At 50.0% G+C, this 21383-nt stretch overlaps 1 protein-coding gene across 1 annotated transcript in view; it reads right to left on the reverse strand.

The window, feature by feature from the left end:
* Positions 1–20415, reverse strand: part of OPRD1 (opioid receptor delta 1) — a 39979-nt gene extending 19564 nt beyond the window's left edge. Inside the window, exon 1 of the mRNA NM_001191148.1 lies at positions 20025–20415. Coding sequence (NP_001178077.1) covers positions 20025–20251 — 227 coding nt within the window. The 5' untranslated portion in view covers positions 20252–20415. The remainder of the gene's footprint in view (positions 1–20024) is intronic.
* Between the last annotated feature and the right edge of the window lie 968 nt (positions 20416–21383).

Below are 21383 nucleotides of genomic sequence, written 5' to 3' on the forward strand. Positions count from 1 at the left end.
GGGATAGAACCCCCTGCATTGGGAGTGCATCTTAACCACTGGACCACCATGGAAGTCCCTAAGTTAAGGATCTTGAGACCATCCTGGATTATTGGGGTGGGCCCCTAGCTCTAATGACAAGTGTCCTTGTAAGAGACACACAACACACAGGAAGAATGAAGGCCATGTGAAGATGGGAGCAGAGATTACACTGATGTGGCCACAAGCCACGGACTGTTGGAGTCACCAGAAGCCGAAGAGGAAAGGAAGATTTTTCCCCAAAAGCCTTCAGAGGGAATGCAGTCCTGGAGACACTTTCTGGACTTCTGGCCTCCAAGAATATAAAAGACTACATTTCTGTTGTCTTAAGCCATTGGGTTTGCAGCAATGCATTACAGCAGCTCTGGGAAATGATACAGTAAAAGTGCAGCCAAGGAGAAGCATGGACTTTGGCACCAGACACACCTAGATTTAAGCCCCAGCTCTGCTTCTAACCAGTCAATCCTAAAGGAAATCAACCCTGAAGATTCACTGGAAGGACTGATGCTGAAGGTGAAGCTCCAATACTTTGTCCATCTGATGCGAAGAGCTGACTTCACATCAGAAAGTCAGATTTAGAAAAGACCCTGATTCTGCGGAAGATTGAAGGCAGGAGGAGACGGGGATGACAGAGAATGAGATGATTGGATGGCATCACCAACTCAATGGACATGAGTTTGAGCAAACTCCGGGAGATGACGAAGGACAGGGAAGCCTGGCGTGCTGTAATCCATGGGGTTGCAGAGTCGGACACGACTGAGCGACTGAACAACAACAGATGCTTCTAACCGTAAGACCCGGGGTGAGTTCTAACTTCTCTGAGCCTCAGTTTGCTCCTCTGTGAACTGGGTATAACCATCCTTCCTCTCGAGGGTGTGGTGAGTGTGGGATGAGTTCATGCCTATGATCTCCCTAGCACACTCCTGGCACATTCGTATCATATGGCTTCTCTTCTTGTCCAGATGAGGAAGATGGGCCCAGAATGATCCCTGGGGTCCCAGGCTCCTGACTCCTTTTCTGGCCCTTTGGTAACCTACCACCATCGAGATGAAACACAGAGCCCTGTTCTGGAACTTCCTCCCTAGAAGAGGCTCTGATCTGGAACACTGAGTTCAAACTTGCCCACCCACTTTGCAGATGGGAAAACTGAGGCCTGGAGAGGGAAAGACAATTGTGCAAGGTCACACAGAATAGCAGTTCCCCCGACTTCTAGGAGCCCAAGTTCTTTCTACTTCTTGAAGCTGCCCTCCCAGGAGCTAAATCTCAGATGAGGGTTCAAGGTAAGAGGCCAAAGGGAAACGGGCTCCTGTCCACGGCTTCAGAGTTCCTGACAAGATTGCTGCCTGCACTGTCCGTCCCTGCGTCCAGTGGTTAACCAGGGAGGGTGGGTCCATGGATGCAACTGTCCCCATCACTGTCAGCATCTCTGCCACCATCTCCAACACAACAGCTACACAGACTCAGTACTTAACACGAGTCTGGTGTATTATACTGCATCCTACCATGACATTTATAAAGACTATCTCATTCAATCACTCCAACAACCCTATGAAATTGCTATTATCATCCTCATAACAAAGGAGGAAAGTGAGCCTTGGAGAGCATACTGGGTTGAATAGTTGCCCTCAAAATTCACACCTAAGGAGTTCCCTGGTGGTTCAGTGGTTAAAAATCCACTTTCCAATGCAGGGGACACGGGTTCAATCCCTGGTCCAGGAAGATCTCACTTGCCATGGAGCAATTATGTCCATTCACCACAACTGTTGAGCCCATGCCCTGCAACTACTGAGCCTGTGCCCTAGAGCCATGCTACACAAGAGAAGCCACTGCAATGAATACAATAAAGTTATTTTTTTAAAAAAAGAAATGGTTGTCCTATTGAATAGATTAAGGTGGGCCCTAAATCCAATGACTGGTGTCCTTGTAAGAAGAGAACAGAGATACACAGAGCGACACGGTCATGTGAAAACGCAGCCAAGAACTGGAGGGACACAGCTACAAGCCCAGAGGATAACAGCGAGTGCCGGCCACCACCAGAAGCTCAGGGACCAAGAACTCTTCCCCAGAGCCTTCAGAGGGAGCAGAGTCCTGTTGATTTCAGACTTCGAGCCTCCTGAACTATAAAGAAAGTATTTCTATTGTTTTAAACCACCCAGTTGATGGACTGCCTGGTGGTCCAGTGGCTAAGACTCCACGCTCCCCAGACAGGGGGACTGGATTTGATCCCTAGTCAGGGAACGAGAGTCCACAGGCCAAAACTAAAGATCCCGAATGCCACATGGAATGTCTAAGATCCTGCCTGCTGCAACCCAGCACAGCCAAATAAAAATAAATATTTTTTAGAAAACAAAAATAAACCACCCTGTTTATGGTGATTCGTTATGGCAGCCCTAGGGAATGAATACATAAGGATAACCGTCTTGCCAGCAGTGGCCTAAAACACAGAAGCAATGTCTGTTAAAACTGCTCCACTCCCCTGCAAGACCAGCAAAAAGACTTTTTTCATCAGAAATACAGAATGCTAGCACTGGAAAGAAAGACAGCTGATAAGAGTATTTACTGGGCATTTACTATGTGCCAGTTGCCTTGCTAAGGGCTATATGTGTGTTCACCATCCCACTGAAGGGGCATAACCACCACAGGAGGTGACCATTATTCTCCCCATTTACAGGTGAGAAAGGTTGAGGCTCAGAGGGCTGAAGTGACTCACCCAAAATCCTGGAACTAGGAGTGGCAGGACCTGGGTAAGTCTTGGGTTAATTCCAGAACCCAGAGTCCTGACCTCTACCCCATCTTCTCTCAGTTGGTCAAGTTCAATCCCTTTGTTTTACAAATGAAGAAACCAAGGCATAGCTACAGTGGTGATCCCAAAGGCTGTGCCCACTCTGGGGGATGAACAGCTTAAATAAAGCAACGGCCACCCAGCGGTCCAGCTGAGGCTCCCTGTATTTGTAAACAAGGGGTGCTTGCTCTTCCCACTGGCAAAACAAGTTGGGGTGGGCAGGGAGGGCAGCAAGCTATGACCTGCCCACCATCTGAGTGGCGAGTAGCCAGAAACTAGTTAGTTATCTCAGTTTTGGCAAAGCCTGAGGAAGCAAAGTGGTTAATGACAACGAGGCCCAGCAAGCGTGTCGAAAGAGAAGATTGAAGGCTGGAACATAGAAATACAAGGCTCCTGAGCTGCACATGAGTGAGGGGGGTGGGGTGGCCTCCAGAGAGCACTCAGCAATAAACAGGGCAGGCACCTTGTTTGGTTCAGTTCAAGAACCACAACACACCCATGGGAGGCAGGGAAGAGAAACTCGTCTCCACTCTGGCTCTGCTTCTGGCGTAAGGATGACTGGACCAGCGGATGAGGCAGCTGGACACTGCCCCAGAGGCAGATTTCCTTAGATGTGACGTATCAGCCCATGGGTCTCTGGAAATAGAACATGTCCGTCCTGCAAACACCTACTGATATGCTTACCTGAGTATCAGACCCTAGACTGGGGCTCCAAAGGATGCTCACTGCACCCCCTCATCTGGGGAGACAGGAATGAGTGATCAGGGGTTTGAAAACTGTATGGGTCTCTGATGCGGCATGTGCTGGACACTGTGGGAACACGGAGGAGGCATCAGAGAAGGCTCCCTGGAGGAGAGACTTACTAAGCAGAAAGTGAAAAGTGAAAGTGAAAGTCGCTCAGTCGTGTCTGATTCTTTTCAACCCCAAGGACTATAAAGTCCATGGAATTCTCCAGGTCAGAATACAGGAGCGGGTAGCCGTTCCCTTCTCCAGGGGATCTTCCCAACCCAGGGATCAAACCTAGGTCTCCTGCATTGCAGGCGGATTCTTTACCAGCTGAGCCACAAGGGAAGCCCTACGAAGCTGAAAAGGAAGGGGTGTTACTGTAGAGCAAACAGAAGTCTGAGGTTCCTGCACATCTTCTTTCCCTCTTGTCTTGTCATTGGGAGAGTTTTCTTATACATCCCAGCCCCTCAGAGGGAATCTCATTAACAAAGTCCCAATTAGATATTTAAGAAACACTCAGTGAAGCCTCCTCAGAGCCAGGGATTGAGCTAGAAAACAGGATAGAAGATGATGGGATGCAGTCCCTGCCCTCCAAGAGCCACCAGTGTAAAAGGGAAGACAAGCACCGGAACGTGCGATTACACTACAGCCAGAAAATGCCCAATTCAAGACCACTGATGTTTGTGTGTGTCTCCCCTCTTCCTATATGACAGGCACTGGATGAAGGTACTTGATTTCCATCACTGCACTTAATCCTCATGACAAATTACTCTGGTGAACACTGTCACTGCATTTAGCAGACCAGGGGACTCTGAGGCTCAAAGAGGCAGAGAAACTTGCCCAAGATCATAGAGCCAGTAGGTTATACGACCAGGACTCAATCCCAGGTCTGTTTGACCCCGTGATGGTCATTAATTTTATGTGTCTATGTGGCTAGGCTACAGTGCCCAGTTACTTACTCAATATTGCGGAGGAACCAGAGATCAAATTGCCAACATCCGTTGGACTACAGAAAAACAAGTGAGTTCCAGAAAAACTCACTACTTGTGCTTCACTGACTACACTAAACACTTTGACTGTGTGGATCACAACAAACTGGAAAATTCTTAAAGAGAGAGGAATACCAGACCACTTTACCTGCCTCCTGAGAAATCTGTAGGCAGGTCAAGAAGCAATGATTAGAACTGCACATGGAAAAACAGACTAGTTCAAAATTGGAAAAGGAGCACAACAAGGCTATATATTATCACCCTGCTTATTTAACTTATATGCACATCATGCAAAATGCTGGGTTGGATGAATCACAAGCTGGAATCAAGATTGCCAGGAGAAGTATCAACAACCTCAGATATGCAGATGATACTACCCTAATGGCAGAAACCAAAGAGGAACTGAAGAGCCTTTTGATGAAGATGAAAGAGGAGAGTGAAAAAGCTGGCTTAAAACTCAACATTCAAAAAACTAAGATCATGGCTTCTGGCCCCATCACTTCATGGCAAATAGATGGGGGAGAAATTGAAACAGTGACAGATTTTATTTTCTTGGGCTCCAAAATCACTGCAGACTGTTGACTGTAGCCATGAAATTAAAAGATGTTTGCAACTTGGAAGAAAAGCTATGACAAACCTAGACAGCATATCTAGGCAGAGACATCATTTTGCTGACAAAGGTCCATAGAGCCAAAGCTATGGTTTTTCCAGTAATCATGTGTGGATGTGAGAGTTGGACCATAAAGAAGGCTGAGCAGTGAAGAATTGATGCTTTCAAACTGTGGTGTTGGAGAAGACTCTTGAGAGTCCCTTGGACAGCAAGAAAATCAAACTAGTCAACACTAAAGGAAATCAACCCTTTAGATTCATTGGAAGGACTGATGCTGAAGTTGAAGCTCCAATTCTTTGACCACCTGATGCAAAGAGCCAACTCATTGGAAAAGACCCTGATGCTGGGAAAGATTGAGGGCAGGAGGAGTAGGGGGTGACAGAGGATGAGATGGTTGGATGGCATCACCGACTCAGTGGACATGAGTTTAAGCATATTCTGGGAAATAGTGAAGCACAGGGAAGCCTGGTGTGCTGCAGTCCATGGGGTCGCAAAGAGTCAGACGCTACTTAGCGACTAAACAACAAATTTAATCAAACCCTAATCCAGTTGTTGCTGTGAAGGGATTTTGTAGATATGATTAACATCTACAATCAGTTGACTTTAAGAGGTTATCCATGATAATGAGTTTTGCCTGAAGAGCAAAACTAAGGCTTCCCAGAGGAAGAAGAAATTCTGCCTGTGGATCACAGCATCAACTCTTGCCTGAGAGTTGCCAGCCTGCCAACCTGCCCAACAAATTTCAGACTTCCCTAGCCACACCCCACAGTTGCATAAGCCAATTCCTTGAACTATATCTCACTGGTCTTTTTTTTTTCTGGTAGGGTTCTGACTGACACAGACCTGAAAATCATGCTCTAGGCTAAGGTGGTGCCAAGAAGCCACCATCTCCTCACCCCGAAAAGGACAATGACAACCACCAGAGTGCTAGGCTGTTTAGGGGGTCGAGTGTGATGAGGGCAGTGGTCAGTGGAGAGAGGGCAGGCCTGGCCAGGGGAACACTTACTAACCTTGGTGTCCTCGGGCAAAAGTCTTACATCTCTGAGCCTCAGCTTCATCATCTGTAAAGGCATATTCAGTGGTTCCTCTCTCATTAAAGTGCTATGAAGATTAAGTGGGATTTTGCATGGAAGGTTTCCAGCATGGCACCTTGTAATACGGCCAAAGCACAGGCTCGTTTTTGCCACAGTTTTAACTGGTTGGATTCTTAATTATTTTGAGTCGTTGCCATTGCCAAGTGAATGTTCCCATCCCATAATTCAGTGTAAAAAATGCCCACAACTTTATCATCCTTAGTGATCTTATATGAACGCTACACAGCTTGCCTGATCTGTCCCTCCACCGACCTCACGCCCAGGGCCACTCCTGGAGGGCGATGGGCAAGGCAGGCCTCGTGCAGAGCACTTCACACTCAGTCTCCTCTGACTCACACCAACCCTGGGAAGTGGGTATCAATACATTTCATTCACAGAAGGAACCTGTAGCACAGAGAGGCGCTTGTCAAGAAGCACAGAGGGAACAGAACCAGGGTCTAAAGTCACATGATCTGAAAAGCTCAGGCTTCCCCACTCCAGGCCCTTGGCCATGCTGAGCATTCCTTATTATATATACCTCCTTCTGCCTGACACACAGCAGTCTTACTTTTGTTTTATTTATTAACAGTTCAGTCTTTTATTTTATTCTTATTGTCTTAATATTTATTTTCATTTATTTCTCTATTTGGCTGTGCCGGGTCTTAGTTGTGGGATCTTTGTTGCAGAACTCTTAGTTGCGGCCTGTGGGATCTAGTTCCCTGACCAGGGATCACACCCAGGCCCCCTGCACTGGGAGAGCAGCGTCTTAGCCACTGGACCACCAGAAAAGTCCCCAACAATTCAGTATTTTCGTAACTATAAATCAACTTACCCCGTTCCACAGCCTCTTGTAATCCCTTGCTGTACAAAAGAGTCATTTTTCCACAATTGGGACCAGAGAGTATCCTGAATTCGACCTCCTTCACGGACATTCCTTCATGGGCACTGCATGACCGAGCTTCAGGAATCTCAGGCCTTGGTTCAAAGGCTGACTTTGCCATTTACCCACTGATGCCCTCAGCAAGCAAATTACCACCTCTGAGGCTCAGTGGCCTCATCTGTCAAATGGAAAGAAACAAGGGACCGTGTATGTCAAAGCGCTGGGAGAATTAAAAGAGACCATGTATGTGAGGCACTCGGTACAGAGCTGCCCACTGTGTCAGCCCTCGAGAAAGGTCAGCAGTGGTATCTTTGATGTTAAGTCCAACAAGTCGATATGCCATGCTTTGCTGTAGACCTCTCGCTTATCCAGAATGACCAGGCCTGAGCCCACGGAAGAAATGTCTTGGGGCCACCTGCCCCTCCCAACAGGGCAGCCCTGTGACCACATGTGAGCTCCTGCCCTCCTCACCGAGAGGAATGGAAAATCACTAAATGTGGGGCATTTCCCGGCACTTCAGGAGGATGAGTTTGTTTTTTGTTTTTTTTTTTTTTGAGGATGAGTTTTTGTAACCAAGGGAAACAGATTACCTCCATCTGTCCTGCAGGGGCATCTGGCCTGGCTGGGAGAAGCAGCTTCTTTCCTTTGGCTTAATCCCTACCCCTGCTCCCAAGTCCCAGGCAACCAGCCAAAAGGCGTCGTTCTCACCAATAACTTCCTGATATAGGCCAGGCCCTGCGCTAGGCCCTGCATCATTTCCCCTAACGCTCGCTCTCACTGTTGTCTCTGCTAAAACACCTCCTCCCAGCAACTGGCCTCTACTTGATGGTCTCCTCCCCTGTCCCCCACCCTCCTCCCCATCTCTACCAGCAGCCCCGCCACTCTCTCTCCTTGAGCCTGCGTGAGTTGATTTCATTGCCTATGCCATTGGCCTTACATCTATTTCTTTAGCATCTAACTTTTCGCCACTAGAATGTCAGCTCCATGAGGACAGGGACTGCGTCTTATCATTGTTGCACACCTAGCACCTAGAACCCTACCTGGTACTTAGGACGAGCTGCCGAATATATGTTTACCTGCCACGCAGGTGTTTTTCTATCATCCCCATTTCTCAGAGGAGAAAACAGGCTCAGTGAGGTGAGCCCAAGGGTGGAAGGCCAACAAGAAGCAGACCTGGATTTGCATCCCGTCTCTGAAGGACAGGCTGCTTCACCAGCTGCTGGCCTTGCCCCTGGGGGAACTGGGTTCTTTGGGCCCGTTTTGTGTTGTCAGTGGCCCCCAGGCTGGGCTGCCCTGTGTAGGAACTCACTTTTAACGTTCCCAGCTACTCCTGTTTCCAGACACCCTTTGGCTCAGATAATCCCAAGCATGGAAAGAGATGTAAGTGAGGGAAAGCAAAGTTCCAGTCCTGCACTGGCCACTGATTCAAAAGACAGAGAACCTCTCCAGGCTTCAGTTTACTCACTGGTAAATCAGAGGGGCTGAACTTGACATACAAGATGGCAGAGGACAGGGCAAAGGCTAAGCACGTAGCTCTACTATTCACAACAGCCAAGATGTGGAAACTCCAAATATCCATTAACAGATGAATGGATAAAGAAGATGTGGTACATATATACAATGGAATGTTACTCAGCCATAAAAAAGGAATGAAATAATGCCACTTGAAGCAACTCAAATGGACCTAGAGACTGTGATACTAAGTGCAACAAATCAGAAAGGGAAAGACAAATACCATAGGATACCACTTCTCTGTGGAATCTAAAATATGAAACAAATGAACATATCTACCAAACAGAAACAGACTCACAGACAAAACAGACTTGTGACTGCCGTGGGGGAAGGATGGAGTGGGAACTCAAGATTAGCATATGCAAATTATTAACATTATAAATAGGATGGATAAACAACAAGGTCCTACTGTACTGCATGGTACAGGGCGCTACATTCAATATCCTAAGATAAACCACAGTGGAAAAGAATATAAATAAGAACATATGTATATATTCAGTTACATATATATAACTGAATCTCTTTACTGAATAGCAGAAATTAACACAACATTGTAAACCAATGAATCTTCAATTTAAAAAAAGAGTGTGGGCTCTGCAATCAGAATGACCTGACTTCAATCCGACTCCAGGACTTTGAGGATGTTATTATATCAAACATTCTCTGAGCCTTGAGTTTCCCCATCTAGAAAATAGGGTAAACAGTACTCACTAATAGGGTGAGGATTAAACAGGATAATATATACACATATCTAAGCAGAGTGCCTGGCACAAAATAAATATTCAGTAAAGAGAATCATCATCTGTGATTCAAAATTCTATGCCCTGGTGAAAAGGTTACTTCTGCAGGGGAGGGCAGCGAGGCCATTTCTACCTCTCCCTGTGTCATGTTTGTTGAATGGGGCTTACCTGGGCCAGCTGCATTGGGAGCATGGAGTCTTAGCCACTGACCACCAGGGAAGTGCCCTGAATGGGACTTTTTGACTTCAAAGGACTCTGAAGTTTGAGTTCCTTCCACTTATCAAGAAAGACTTGGGAAGTTACAGAAGAAAAAATTCTTGCTGTACACACCCACCCCGGCCAGAGACAAAGCTGCTGATTTCTGCAGCTGCACTGGGAGCTCTGAATCAATAGAACACAACCCAGACACCCCGTCCTACTCTGTGCCCCTCAGCTGGTAATGGGGCCGCTGCAGCTTGCATGATGGTAAATTGTTAATTTAAGCCTGGCTTCTGCTCTACCCCTCGATTATCCCTCTTCCTGTGCATGTTATGATGTTCCGGGTAGCCAATTAGATTTAGAGGTCCCAGGACTCTGACGTTAATGAAATCATGTCTTGCCCTTGCACAGCCCTCTTCCTCTAAAGTTCAGGCATCATCCTCCAGGAAGGGGAGAAGGGAAATCTGAGAAGCATTCTTCCTCCAGTCCCAGCTGCGGGAAGGGGAGCCTGAAATTATGTCTGTCTGTCTTTTCTCTACCTGAATCTCCAGTGCCAAGCCTCCACATAGTGGTTTGCCAGAACCCTCTTGCACAGCTTCATGGACAGGAAACTCCCTGTATTACACAGTGGCCCATACCTCCCTGAAGAGCTCTATCAGAAAATTCCTTAAGGAAATAATATGAGATGTGCACAAACATATGGATTTAAGAACATTCACAGACACATTATTTAGATTGGCATAATATGGGAAACAGCATAAGTACCCCCATATAAAAGACATTCATACAACACAGCTATCAAAAATCATGTCTGCAGGGACTTCCCTGGCGGTCAAGGAGCTGAGGGTCCGCCATCCCACTGCAGGGGGCCCGGGTTCCCTCCCTGGTCAAGGAACTAGATCCCACACACTGCAATTAGGAATTTGAGTGCTGCAACTGAAGATTCCACATGCCCCAGTGAAAATGGAAGACATCACGTACTTCAACTAAGACCCAGCACAACCAAATAAAATCATGTCTTCAAAGAAGCAAATTTGGAAAACTCAGCAGTGGCCACAGGACTGGAAAAGGTCAGTTTTCATTCCAATCCCAAAGAAAGGCAATGCCAAAGAACGTTCAAACTACCGCACAATTGCACTCATCTCACATGCTAGCAAAGTAATGCTCAAAATTCTCCAAGCCAGGCTTCAACAGTATGTGAACTATGAACTTGCAGATGTTCAAGCTGGATTTAGGAAAGGCAGAGGAACCAGAGATCAAATTGCCAACATCCACTGAATCACAGAAAAAGCAAGAAAGTTCCAGAAAAACATCTATTTCTACTTTATTGACTATAACCAAAGCCTTTGACTGTGTGGATCACAACAAACTGTGGAAAATTCTTCAAGAGATGGGAACACCAGACCATCTGACCTGCCTCCTGAGAAATCTGTATGCAGGTCAAGAAGCAACAGTTAGAACTGGACATGGAACAACAGACTGGTTCCAAATCAGGAAAGGAGTATGTCAAGGCTGTATATTGTCACCCTGTTTATTTAACTTAAATGCAGAGAACATCAAGCGAAACACTGGGCTGGATGAAGCACAAGCTGGAATCAAGATTGCTGGGAGAAATATCAATAACTTCAGATATGCAGATGATACTACCCTTAAGGTAGGAAGTGAAGAAGAATTAAAGAGCCTCTTGATGAAAGTGAAAGAGGAGAGTGAAAAAGTTGGCTTAAAACTCAACATTCAGAAAACTAAGATCATGGCATCCAGTCCCATCACTTCATGGCAAATAGATAGAGAAACAATGGAAACAGTGAGACTTTGTTTTTTGGGGGGCTCCAAAATCACTGCAGATGGTGACTACAACCATGAAATTAAAAAATGCTTGCTCCTTGGAAGAAAAGCTATGACCAACCTGGACAGCATATTAAAAAGCAGACATATTATTTTGCCGACAAAGGTCTCTGTAGTCAAAGCTATGGTTTTTCCAGTAGTCATGTACAGATGTGAGAGTTGGACTATAAAGAAAGCTGAGCACTGAAGAATTGATGCTTTGAACTGTGGTGTTGGAGAAGACTCTTGAGAGTCCCTTGGACTGCAAGGAGATCCAACCAGTCCATCCTAAAGGAAATCAGTCCTGAATATTCATTGGAAGGACTGATGCTGAAACTCCAATACCTTGGCCACCTGATACAAAGAACTGACTCATTGGAAAAGACCCTGATGCTGGGAAAGATTGAAGGCAGGAGGAGAAGGGGACAACAGAAGATAAGATGGTTGGATGGCATCACTGACACGATGGACATGAGTTTGAGTAAGCTCCAAGAGTTGGTGATGGACAGGGAAGCCTGGCATGCTACAGTCCATAGGGGTGGCAAAGAGTCAGACATGACTGAACGACTGAACTGAACGATGTGAGAAGGCTGCTAGCAAAATATTATATATGATGTGCCCATTATTTCAACACAGTATGACTCCAATGTCATTAAAACACACACACACAGTGAGAGACACAGAAAGAGATGGGAAGCAAATACATCAAAATGACAAAGCATTTCTCTTTATGGTAGGATCATTGGTAACATTTGTCTCTGCTTAACTGCCTCAGTGTTTTCTGAAATAACTAGTGTTACTTATAGCAACATGTGTTACTGTGTTTATTGTAAAAGAAAATGTTTAGTATTGAGCTGATAGTTTCCCTGTAGTATCCACCCCAAAATTCTAGTTCCTCTGGGGCTCGAGAAATGTCAATCAAATGAATGAGATGCAAGTCTCACTCTTCTTCTAAATAGATAAAATCACGGAAAATATGTATAGCATACTTACCAAGTTCCGGCTCTGTACTGAATTCCTTCACATCCAGCCTCATGAGCTTCTCATAACCACCCTGTGAGGGTTGGGATCTCACAGGGGTCTATTTCTACTCCCATTTTACAGATGAGAAAACTGAGGCCAAGAAAGGTCATGCATCCATCTCCCAAGCTCCCTCTCTTAGTAAATGCGATTCCCAGATCAGTCTGGCTCTGACATCCAGGCTCTCAAGTGCTGTTACCTCATGCAGAGGCCTAAGAGGTTTGCAGACAGCAATCTGCCTTCCGCCCCAGCCCTGGTCCTCCCTCCTCTAACTAGGCAGGCCCAGCCTTCGCTTCCACTGCCCATGTGTCTCACGGACAGCAGTGGTAGAGTGGGTCTGGAGGGGTTTGGGAGCCAGGAAGACCTGGGTTTGCCCCTTTCTGGCTGTGAGAGCCACCTGCTCCATCTGAGCCTTCTGGTCCCCATCTCTCACTCCCTTGCAGGCCCACTGTGGCTCAGAGGAGCCTCTGGCCTGTGGCAGGAATGCGGAAGTTGACTCCTCCGGCTTCTCCCTGGTGTGCCTATGAGTCATACACACTCCCCAGAAAGTAAACCCAACAGGCTAGGAAGCTGGGCCCCGGGGCAGGGCCAGGAGGCACAGGGACACTGGCCAGGACTGCAGCTGCCCTCCCTGCTCAGCGTCACCAGGGCTCATCCGGCCCAGCCTCCGGCCTTCTTCGGGTCCCACAACACTGCAGTTTGAAAGGGACAACCAAGGCTAGGATTTCCAGGGCCTGCCCAAGGTCATCCAGCTCTCCACTGCCCTGATCCAGCCCCGCTACACCAAATTCATCCTCTTGAACTCCATTCTGCACAGACTGCTCCAAAGTCCTCTTCCCCATGTCCTGTGACTCCAAGTTCCCTCATTTCCCAGCATGGCTGCCTTACCGTGGGCCCAAGAACCTGTCCAGTCTCACAACTCGAGCCTCAGCACAGCCTCCAGCCCCTCATACAGCCATGCTGGGCCTGAATCCAGGCTTCTCTTAAGTTCTCCCTCCCCTCTCCGCACCAGAATAGTAGTAACAGTGTTAGTCGCTCAGTCCTGTACGAGTCTTTGTGACCCGCCCTGGACTGCAGCCCACCAGGCTTCTCTGTCCATGGAATTCTCCAGGCAAGAAAACCAGAATGCGCTGCAATTTCCTACTCCAGGGTATCTTTCTGACCTAGGGATTGACCCCAGAAAGGTGAAAGAGGAGAATGAAAAGGCTGGCTTAAAACTCAATATTCAAAAAACTGAGATCATGGGTTCCAGTCCCATCACTTCATGGCAAATAGATGGGGGGGAAAATGGGGGTCCAAAATCATTGTGGACGGTGACTTCAGCCTTGAAAGTAGAAGATGCTTGCTTCTTGGAAGGAAAGCTAAGACAAAACCTAGACAGTGTATTAAAAAAGCAGAGGCATCACTTTGACAACAAAGGTCTGTATAGTCAAAGCTATGGTCTTTCCAGTAGTCATGTATGGATGTGAGAGTTGGACCATAAAGAAAGCTGAGTGCCAAAGAATTGATGCTTTCGAACTGTGGTGTTGGAGAATACTCTTGAGAGTCCTTTTGACTGCAAGGAGATCAAACCAGTCAATCCTAAAGGAAATTAACTCTGAAGATTCATTGGAAGGACTGATGTGAAAGCTGAAGCTCCAATTCCTTGGCCACCTGATGCAACGGGTTGACTCATTGGAAAAGACTCTGATGCTGAGAAAAACTGAAGGCAGGAAGAGAAGGGGGTGACAGAGGATGAGATGGTTGGATGGCATCACCAACTCAATGGACATGAGTCTGAGCAAACTCCGGGAGATGGCGAAGGACAGGGAAGCTGGCATGCTGCAGTCCAAACAGTCAGACATGAATGGGCAACTTAACAGCTCCAGTATCTGAGCCACCAGCGAAGCCCCCACCAGAATGACTCCCTCCAATTCCCGGGGGCTGGCTCATGGAGTTCCTCTAATATGTGCATCCCACTCCCCCAGGAATTTTGGAAAGCAGAGATTGTAGTCGGTGGTTCATCACCAGCCCCAGGGCCTGGCTGCAGCTCAGCTCTCAGCAGGTGCACCTGACAACCCTGTTGAGGCGGACACCCGCTTGCAAGACCTTTCCTGCTTTGGCGCCTGGCTGCCAGCCCTGCCCTCTAGCACTCCTCGTTCAGCCACAGTGAACTTCCCCGCCCTCTGCAGTGCTGCCTTCTGATCATCTCCTGAAGATTTCTTTGCTCGTGCTGTTCCCCCTGCCTGGAATGCTCCATCCTCACCTCTCTGTGGAGCCAACCCACTGCTCCCACCCACATCACGACTCAGCACAGACACCACCTGCCCTGGCTGGGTGCCTCCAGACTCCGTCAGCTCTGAAAATTTGCAATTGTCCCTGGAACTGTAACTTACTAGGGGGTCCACGGCGCATGGCTGTGTCAGAAGCCAGGGCCCATGATGCGGCTTCAGCTGAGCATCTGGGCCGTGGGGGCTGCAGCTGGACAGGCCCGGCAGGATCAGTATCAGCAAATGCTTGTTGAATGAGTAAATGTGCAGATGATGCAGGAAGCAGGAAAGGACCCAAGGTGGAAAGTGTAGACAATCTCATGGCCACCAGCTCTGCCTGCCTGGAACAGCCACTGGGGTGCCAGTTAATCTCAGAATCTGGCATGTGCTGAAGGCCTACTCTGTGCCCAGTGCTGTGCTATGACCTTTACATGCATGATCTCACGTAGTCCTCCCAAGAGCCTATCCTGATCACCACAATTTTGCAAATGCAGAAAGGGGGCTCAGGAGAGTTAAGCCGTTTCCCAAAGCCACGCCACCGGATATGGTAGAGCAGGGATGGCAGACCAGCACCACCTGACCTCCTGGTGTGACCTTCTCCATTGCACTGTCTCACCTCACTGGGATCTCTCGTGGTCCAAGGGCCCCAGGGTCTGCAAGACCTCAATCCAGGCAAGAGAGGGGAGGGAGACCAGAAGGCAGGAGGTTCACGCTGGGTCTCCAAGAGCAAGACAGGAACTCAGGGCTCCCCCCACCGAGCACTTGTTCCAGCCACCCCTGGCACCTGGGCAGTAGACAGAGGGGACAACCAGAATGCCTCACTCATCTGTCGTGACCCTGCCCCACACCAGGCTGCCAGGCCCAACCCCCCCTCCCTGCTTGCTCTGTGCTGCAGCTCCCTGGGATGGGAGGCAAAACACAATGCTCTAGCAACACCACCTTGTCATCTTTAGGACAAAGGTGCCTCTTAGGCAGGTGCTACAATCCACATTTTATAAATGACGAAACCGCAGGGCAGAGCAGCCATCCAGCCTGCTAAAGATCTGGGCAGGTGGCAGAGCTGGCATCTGATACAAGGAGAAGAGTCAGAAGAGACACCAGCCTAGGAAGAGCTCAAGAGGCAGAGTTATGAAGAGACAGGGAGGCCTGGTGGGGGGTTGGTGAGAGACACAGCAAGGTATAAACACGCCCAAACCAGGGTCAGGGAGAGGAGGAGGCAGCAGACAGGGCAGGTGGACGAGCAGCCACACCGGAGAAGCATCGACTCCATTCTCCTCCCTGAATTTGGGGTAGGCAAACCAGGAAGTTCTGGGCCACGTACAGGGAAGATGGCATCATCACTGATGACTTCTAAAGATGGAGTCATCAGAGATGTGGGGATCCTTAAGCCCTTCACACTCCACTCCACCTAGAGAGCTGGAATGGGAACTCTGAGATGCCAGCCCTGCTCAGGGCATGACTCCACCCGGAAGGAGGGGTTGTCGGGCATCTGCTGTAAAGACTCCCCGAGTCCCCACACTGGCTGAACTCACCCAGCAAGGGGAGGGAGGGAGCATCTGCCTGGGGACCACATATCCCCAAACTCCTGCTCACATTTCATGGAAATTTCAGAAACCACAGGCTATTGGCTAAGAGTGCAATTCCCAGAGGCCCCTCTTGTGTATCCAGAGGGTGAACAGGCTTCCCAAGCATATCCTTGGAAGTTGGGATGGGGGAACAGGGAGTGCTTTGTGCTCTGGGATTCTGAGATTCCTGTGATCTTTTTTTTTCCAGCCCCTCATTCATGTCAGCCTTGTTCCTCACCTTTTTACTTAGTTACCCTCTCCATACCCTTCAGCTCCTCAGAGGCCTTCCTGGAATTTCCAGACCAGGTGAGACCCTCCCCGATCCCGGGTCTCACAGCTCACTCTTCCATGGCCCTCAGCACAGCTGCAAACTTCTATCTGTTGGATGACTAGTGGACGAATGTCTATTTCTCCCAGACCTAAGCTCCACGAGGGCAGGGATGGTGGATTTTCTTCCCCACCATCACATCTCAGCATCTAGTATGGATTTTTATTGAATGAGTTAATTCTTTTCATTCCTTCACATAGAAACCCTCCCTGTTCTCAAAGGGCTTAAAGGGCTCAGACACAACATGTCTCCTTTAATCCTCACCACCACCCCAGATGTGCTGCTGTTACATTCACCTTACACGCGAAGAAATGAGTTTCGGAAAGGTGAAGTCACTAGTCCAAATACACAGCAAGTAAGTGGCTTTGAACTCTGGATTTGCACATTGATGTGTCTGGCTTCTGGAGAAGACAATGGCACCCCACTCCAGTACTCTTGCCTGGAAAATCCCATGGACGGAGGAGCCTGGTAGGCTGCAGTCCATGGGGTCGCGAAGAGTCGGACACGACTGAGCGACTTCACTTTCACTTTTCCTTTCATGCATTGGAGAAGGAAATGGCAACCCACTGCAGTGTTCTTGCCTGGAGAATCCCAGGGACAGGGGAGCCTGGTGGGCTGCTGTCTATGGGGTCACACAGAGTCGGACACGACTGAAGTGACTTAGCAGCAGCAGTGTCTGGCTTCAGAGCCCTAGCTCTGCCGCTCACCTCCCTCCTTCTTTGTCCCAACGGCCTTCTGGATCATTTTTGCAAATCCTCCCCTGCTCTCCAAGTAGGCTGAGCTCAGGACTCACAGGCAGAATTCATCCATTCAATCACTCATTCATTCAGCCAATCAACTGACTCACTTACTGGTGGGGCTGAGCTCTGCATGCTCAAAGAACCATGGATACACTGGAGGTTTTCTTCATCCTGGCTCCCCACTGTACACACACTGCTCTTGGGACTTTGCCAGCAGAAGTCGAGCCCCAGACAGTTGCCCTGTCCCTAGCCTCCCTTTCAGTGGGGGAGGACTAAGTGCCAGGGCCTGTCATTCCCCTCCCCAAGGACGGCAGCCTAAAGCACATGTGCTGAATAACATGTGTAGTCACCGTGCTTTTGTCTCCATCATTCTCTGAGAACCCTAGGACAAGAGGAGGGATAGGATTCCGCCCCCTCCTCTATGCGATTCTTTGTCCCCTACCCCAGGCAGCTCTGGAAAAAGTTCTGGACCTAGGGGAACAAGCCACCTTGCCTCCCTCTGAATTGCGGCTTCTTCAACTGTACACTGGAAGTGACAATGATGGGGATGCTGATGCCTATCCTACCAGGCTGCAGGAGAGGATTCAATCAGTCGGGCCCAGTGATCACATAGATGGCTGCCCCGGGAAATGTCGGCACGACACAGGGACCTAAGGGGTCCGCTATGCTGCTTGCAAGATGCACTTGACACAGGGTGATGTGGGGAAGGTTGATGGGCAGCACCCTAGCACATGCAGCCCAGAGCCTGCCTTCAGTGGACCCTCAGAAGTGAGAGGCCCTCCCCTGGCTCAGTAGGGCGGGGGGGTTCACTCATCAGCCGACCAGTCAGAGGCCCCAGGAAAGAGACTAGAGGTGGAAGTGAGCACACTGACACTTGGCTTTCCCCAGATCAGAGCACTGAGACCTCCGCCCCAGCCCCCCAGAGCACGAGTGCAGGAACCTGGGACTCCTGGAATCAGAGCTACTCCCAGGCCCACCTTAGGAAAAGCACCCCCTCACTCTCCTTCTGAGAAATCTTACTCCTCCTCCTCACACTTACTGGGTCCAGACACCATGCCAGCTGCATTTATAATGCTCTCTGAGTGCCACCTCACAAAAACACTGTCAAAGAAGACTCTATTACTTCCCCATTCTATAGATGAAGAAACTGAGGCTCAAAGAGGCCAAGCGGTTTACCCCAGTGGCAGAGCCAGTTCATGGACTACTTCCCAAGGTAAAGTGGGGAGAACCACCGACAAAGCAAAGATTGCTCCTGCCTGTGCTTGGGAAAATTCTCCCACTGGAGCTGGTGATGAGTCACTGAAAGAACAGGAAATTCTTGTGCCCTCCACTCCTCCTGGGGGAGCAAAGCTTCCCCCGAAATCATCCAAGCCAAAGCTCCCACAACACCCCAACACCACACAACACTCCAGTGTACTGTGCTCTGTCCAACAGAGACCTCCCATTCTGGAACTCATGGTCCCAGCTACAGAGACTGGGTCTCTATCCCCTAGACGAGGAAACTGAGGCAGGTGGGGTAGATGGTGGGCGAGAAGAAAGGGCCCCCAGTGTGACAGGCATCAGCAATTGGGCCAAGACCACAGTTCACATCTCCAGCCTCTGAATCCACAATCTGCCCCCTGCTCTCTGCCCTGTCTGGTGGCACCAGGCCCCAGAGAGGTTTAGGGTTGTCCCTTGGTCAGCCAGCACAGATGACCCATTTCCAGTTAACCAGGATGGGAGTTTCCTTTCAAGCCCTTTTGCCTGTGTCTGCATTGGTAGGGCTGGGTCAGGAAGACTGCTTCTGGGCAAGCCAATGATGCTTTAGACTCTCTGAGAAGGTCCCTGCACTGAACAGAGACACAGAAGAGAACTTTACTTCCTGAGATGAAAGTACAAACTCCAGTCCAGCCCAACCACATCACTTTTGCTTTTGCCAGGAAAAAAAAAAGACTGTTGGAGAAGAGGAGGTGAGAGAGGGGACATTTGTGAGGAGGATCCGCGGCCTCTCTGAATCACGTCCAGAGCTCAGAACCAGATGGCCCCGGGGAAGGAAGCAGAGAGTGACTGGCTGGCCCACTGTACCCGGGAACCATGGCGACCCCTCAGCAGATGCACACACAAGTGTCCAGAGCCACTCTGGATGCTCTCCTCCCATGGGGGCTTCAGGGTCCGACAAGAAACAACAGTCACGTTGTCACTCGCTCTTACAGAGAGAATCACCAACTGACAGTGTGAGACAAGCACATACACCAACACTGGAACCCCAACAGATGGTCCCCAAATGTGACTTGGTAAGCGCCTGTCAGCATGATGCAAATACCCAAGCGCTCCTGTGCCCTCACCTGCATATTCAGCCCACACACTGCTGTCTCGCCCGAGGCCCAGCGCACCTCAGGCATCTCTGCCCACCACTACCAGGATTGTGGAGGTCCAAACACGCATCGGTACTGTCACAAACACAGAATCACGCACTCGCAAACTGTGACACACAACTGTCACCAAACTGTCCCACACAGTCTGACACAGAAATAGGGGGAGGCCCACAGATTATCCAATGTTAGTTAAACGCGCGCGCGCGCACACACACACACACACACACACACACACACACACACACGCCAGGGTCCCCCTTGCCATGGAAGGGCTCTTTCTGCTGGGCCCCCGGGCGCCCCCTTCAGGAAGCCCAGAGGCCCCGGGTGTGCGGAGTCCGAGGTCAGGGTCCCAGGTCCGCGGTCCCCACCCTCACCCTTGGGGCCTTGCCGCGCGGTCCAACCCGCAGCGGACTCACCGGACGATCCCGAACATGACGAGCACGTTGCCCAGGAGCCCCACGGCGCACACCGCCGAGTAGAGCGCGGTGATGGCGATAGCCAGGGCAAGGGACGAGGCGCTCCGTGCTCCTGGCGGCCCCGACGCGTTGGCACCCGCGCTGGGGAAGGCGCTGGGGAAGGCTTCCGACGCGTTGGCGAGGAGCTGGGGCTGCAGCTCGGGGTCGCGGGAGGGGGCCGGCTCCATGGCGGCCAAGAGGCCGGACTGCGTCCCTGCCCGCCGTGCGCCCTGGGCGCAGAGACCCGGTGCCAGCAACGCGCCAAGGGAAGAGGCTGCGGCCGGGACGGGGACGAGGCCGCGGCCCCGACGCCGCCGGACGCTAAGCTCCGGCCTCCCTGCTACCTCCGCGCCTCCTCAGCCGCCTCGCCGTCCGCACCGGCCCGGCCCCCGGCTCCCGCCCGCTCTCCAAGCCGGGAGAGCTCTGAGCCCGGAGCCGCTGCGGGCTCCTCGGACGCGCCCGCCGCGCGCACCACGTGGCCCGGAGGCGGCCGCCAGTCTGCGCCCGCGACCGGGGGCGGGCGCTGCACCACCGGCTCGGAGTGGAGCCGGGGGAAACTGCCCACTCCCTCCCTAGGGATGCTCCGCCGGCTCTGGTGCGTCCGCGCGGACCGCAGCCGGGACTCACCTCCGCATTTTTCACTGCTTTGGGGGTGGGAAGGACCTGTATATGAATCCCGCCCCTCACCCCTGCGCTAACAAGCAGAGTGACCTTGAGCAAGTCACTTAACATCCCTCGACTTCATTTTCCTTTTCTGTAAAGTGAGAATAATCACACCACCTCCTTCAGAGGGTTGTTGGGGAGATTAACATGATGCGGTTAAAGAATTTAGCTCAGTGCCGGGTACACAGTAAACGCTTCATAAATAAACATTATTATCCTTTTTTTTTTTTTTTTTTTGCAGCCCATTCATTTGCTCAACAGATCTTTTTTGGGTGCGGAATATGAGCCAGGTACTATTGAGGTGAATTCTCCAGGCAAGAATACTGAAATGAATTGCCATTCCCTCAAAGGGGTCTTCCAGACCCAGGGATCAAACCTGGGTCTCCTGCACTGCAGGCAGATTCTTTACCATCTGAACCACCAGGGAAGCCCAACTGAGGGGCCGCTAGTGCATAAAGCCCTGCCTCCTTACAGCCCAGTGGAGGAGAGAGACATCAATCGCAAGATCACACTGAGGAAGATCTGGTCACACACGGAGGAGAGTGAAGGAAAGCAGGGCATTCCTTTGGCAGGACCTACAAAAGTCAGGGGTCAGGACCGCTTCCCTGAGGAAATGACGCTTAAGGTAAGATGTGAAGTGTGAGGAGAAACTGACTC

The sequence above is a fragment of the Bos taurus genome, chromosome 2 (genome assembly GCF_002263795.3).
Source record: "Bos taurus isolate L1 Dominette 01449 registration number 42190680 breed Hereford chromosome 2, ARS-UCD2.0, whole genome shotgun sequence".
NCBI lineage: Eukaryota > Metazoa > Chordata > Mammalia > Artiodactyla > Bovidae > Bos > Bos taurus.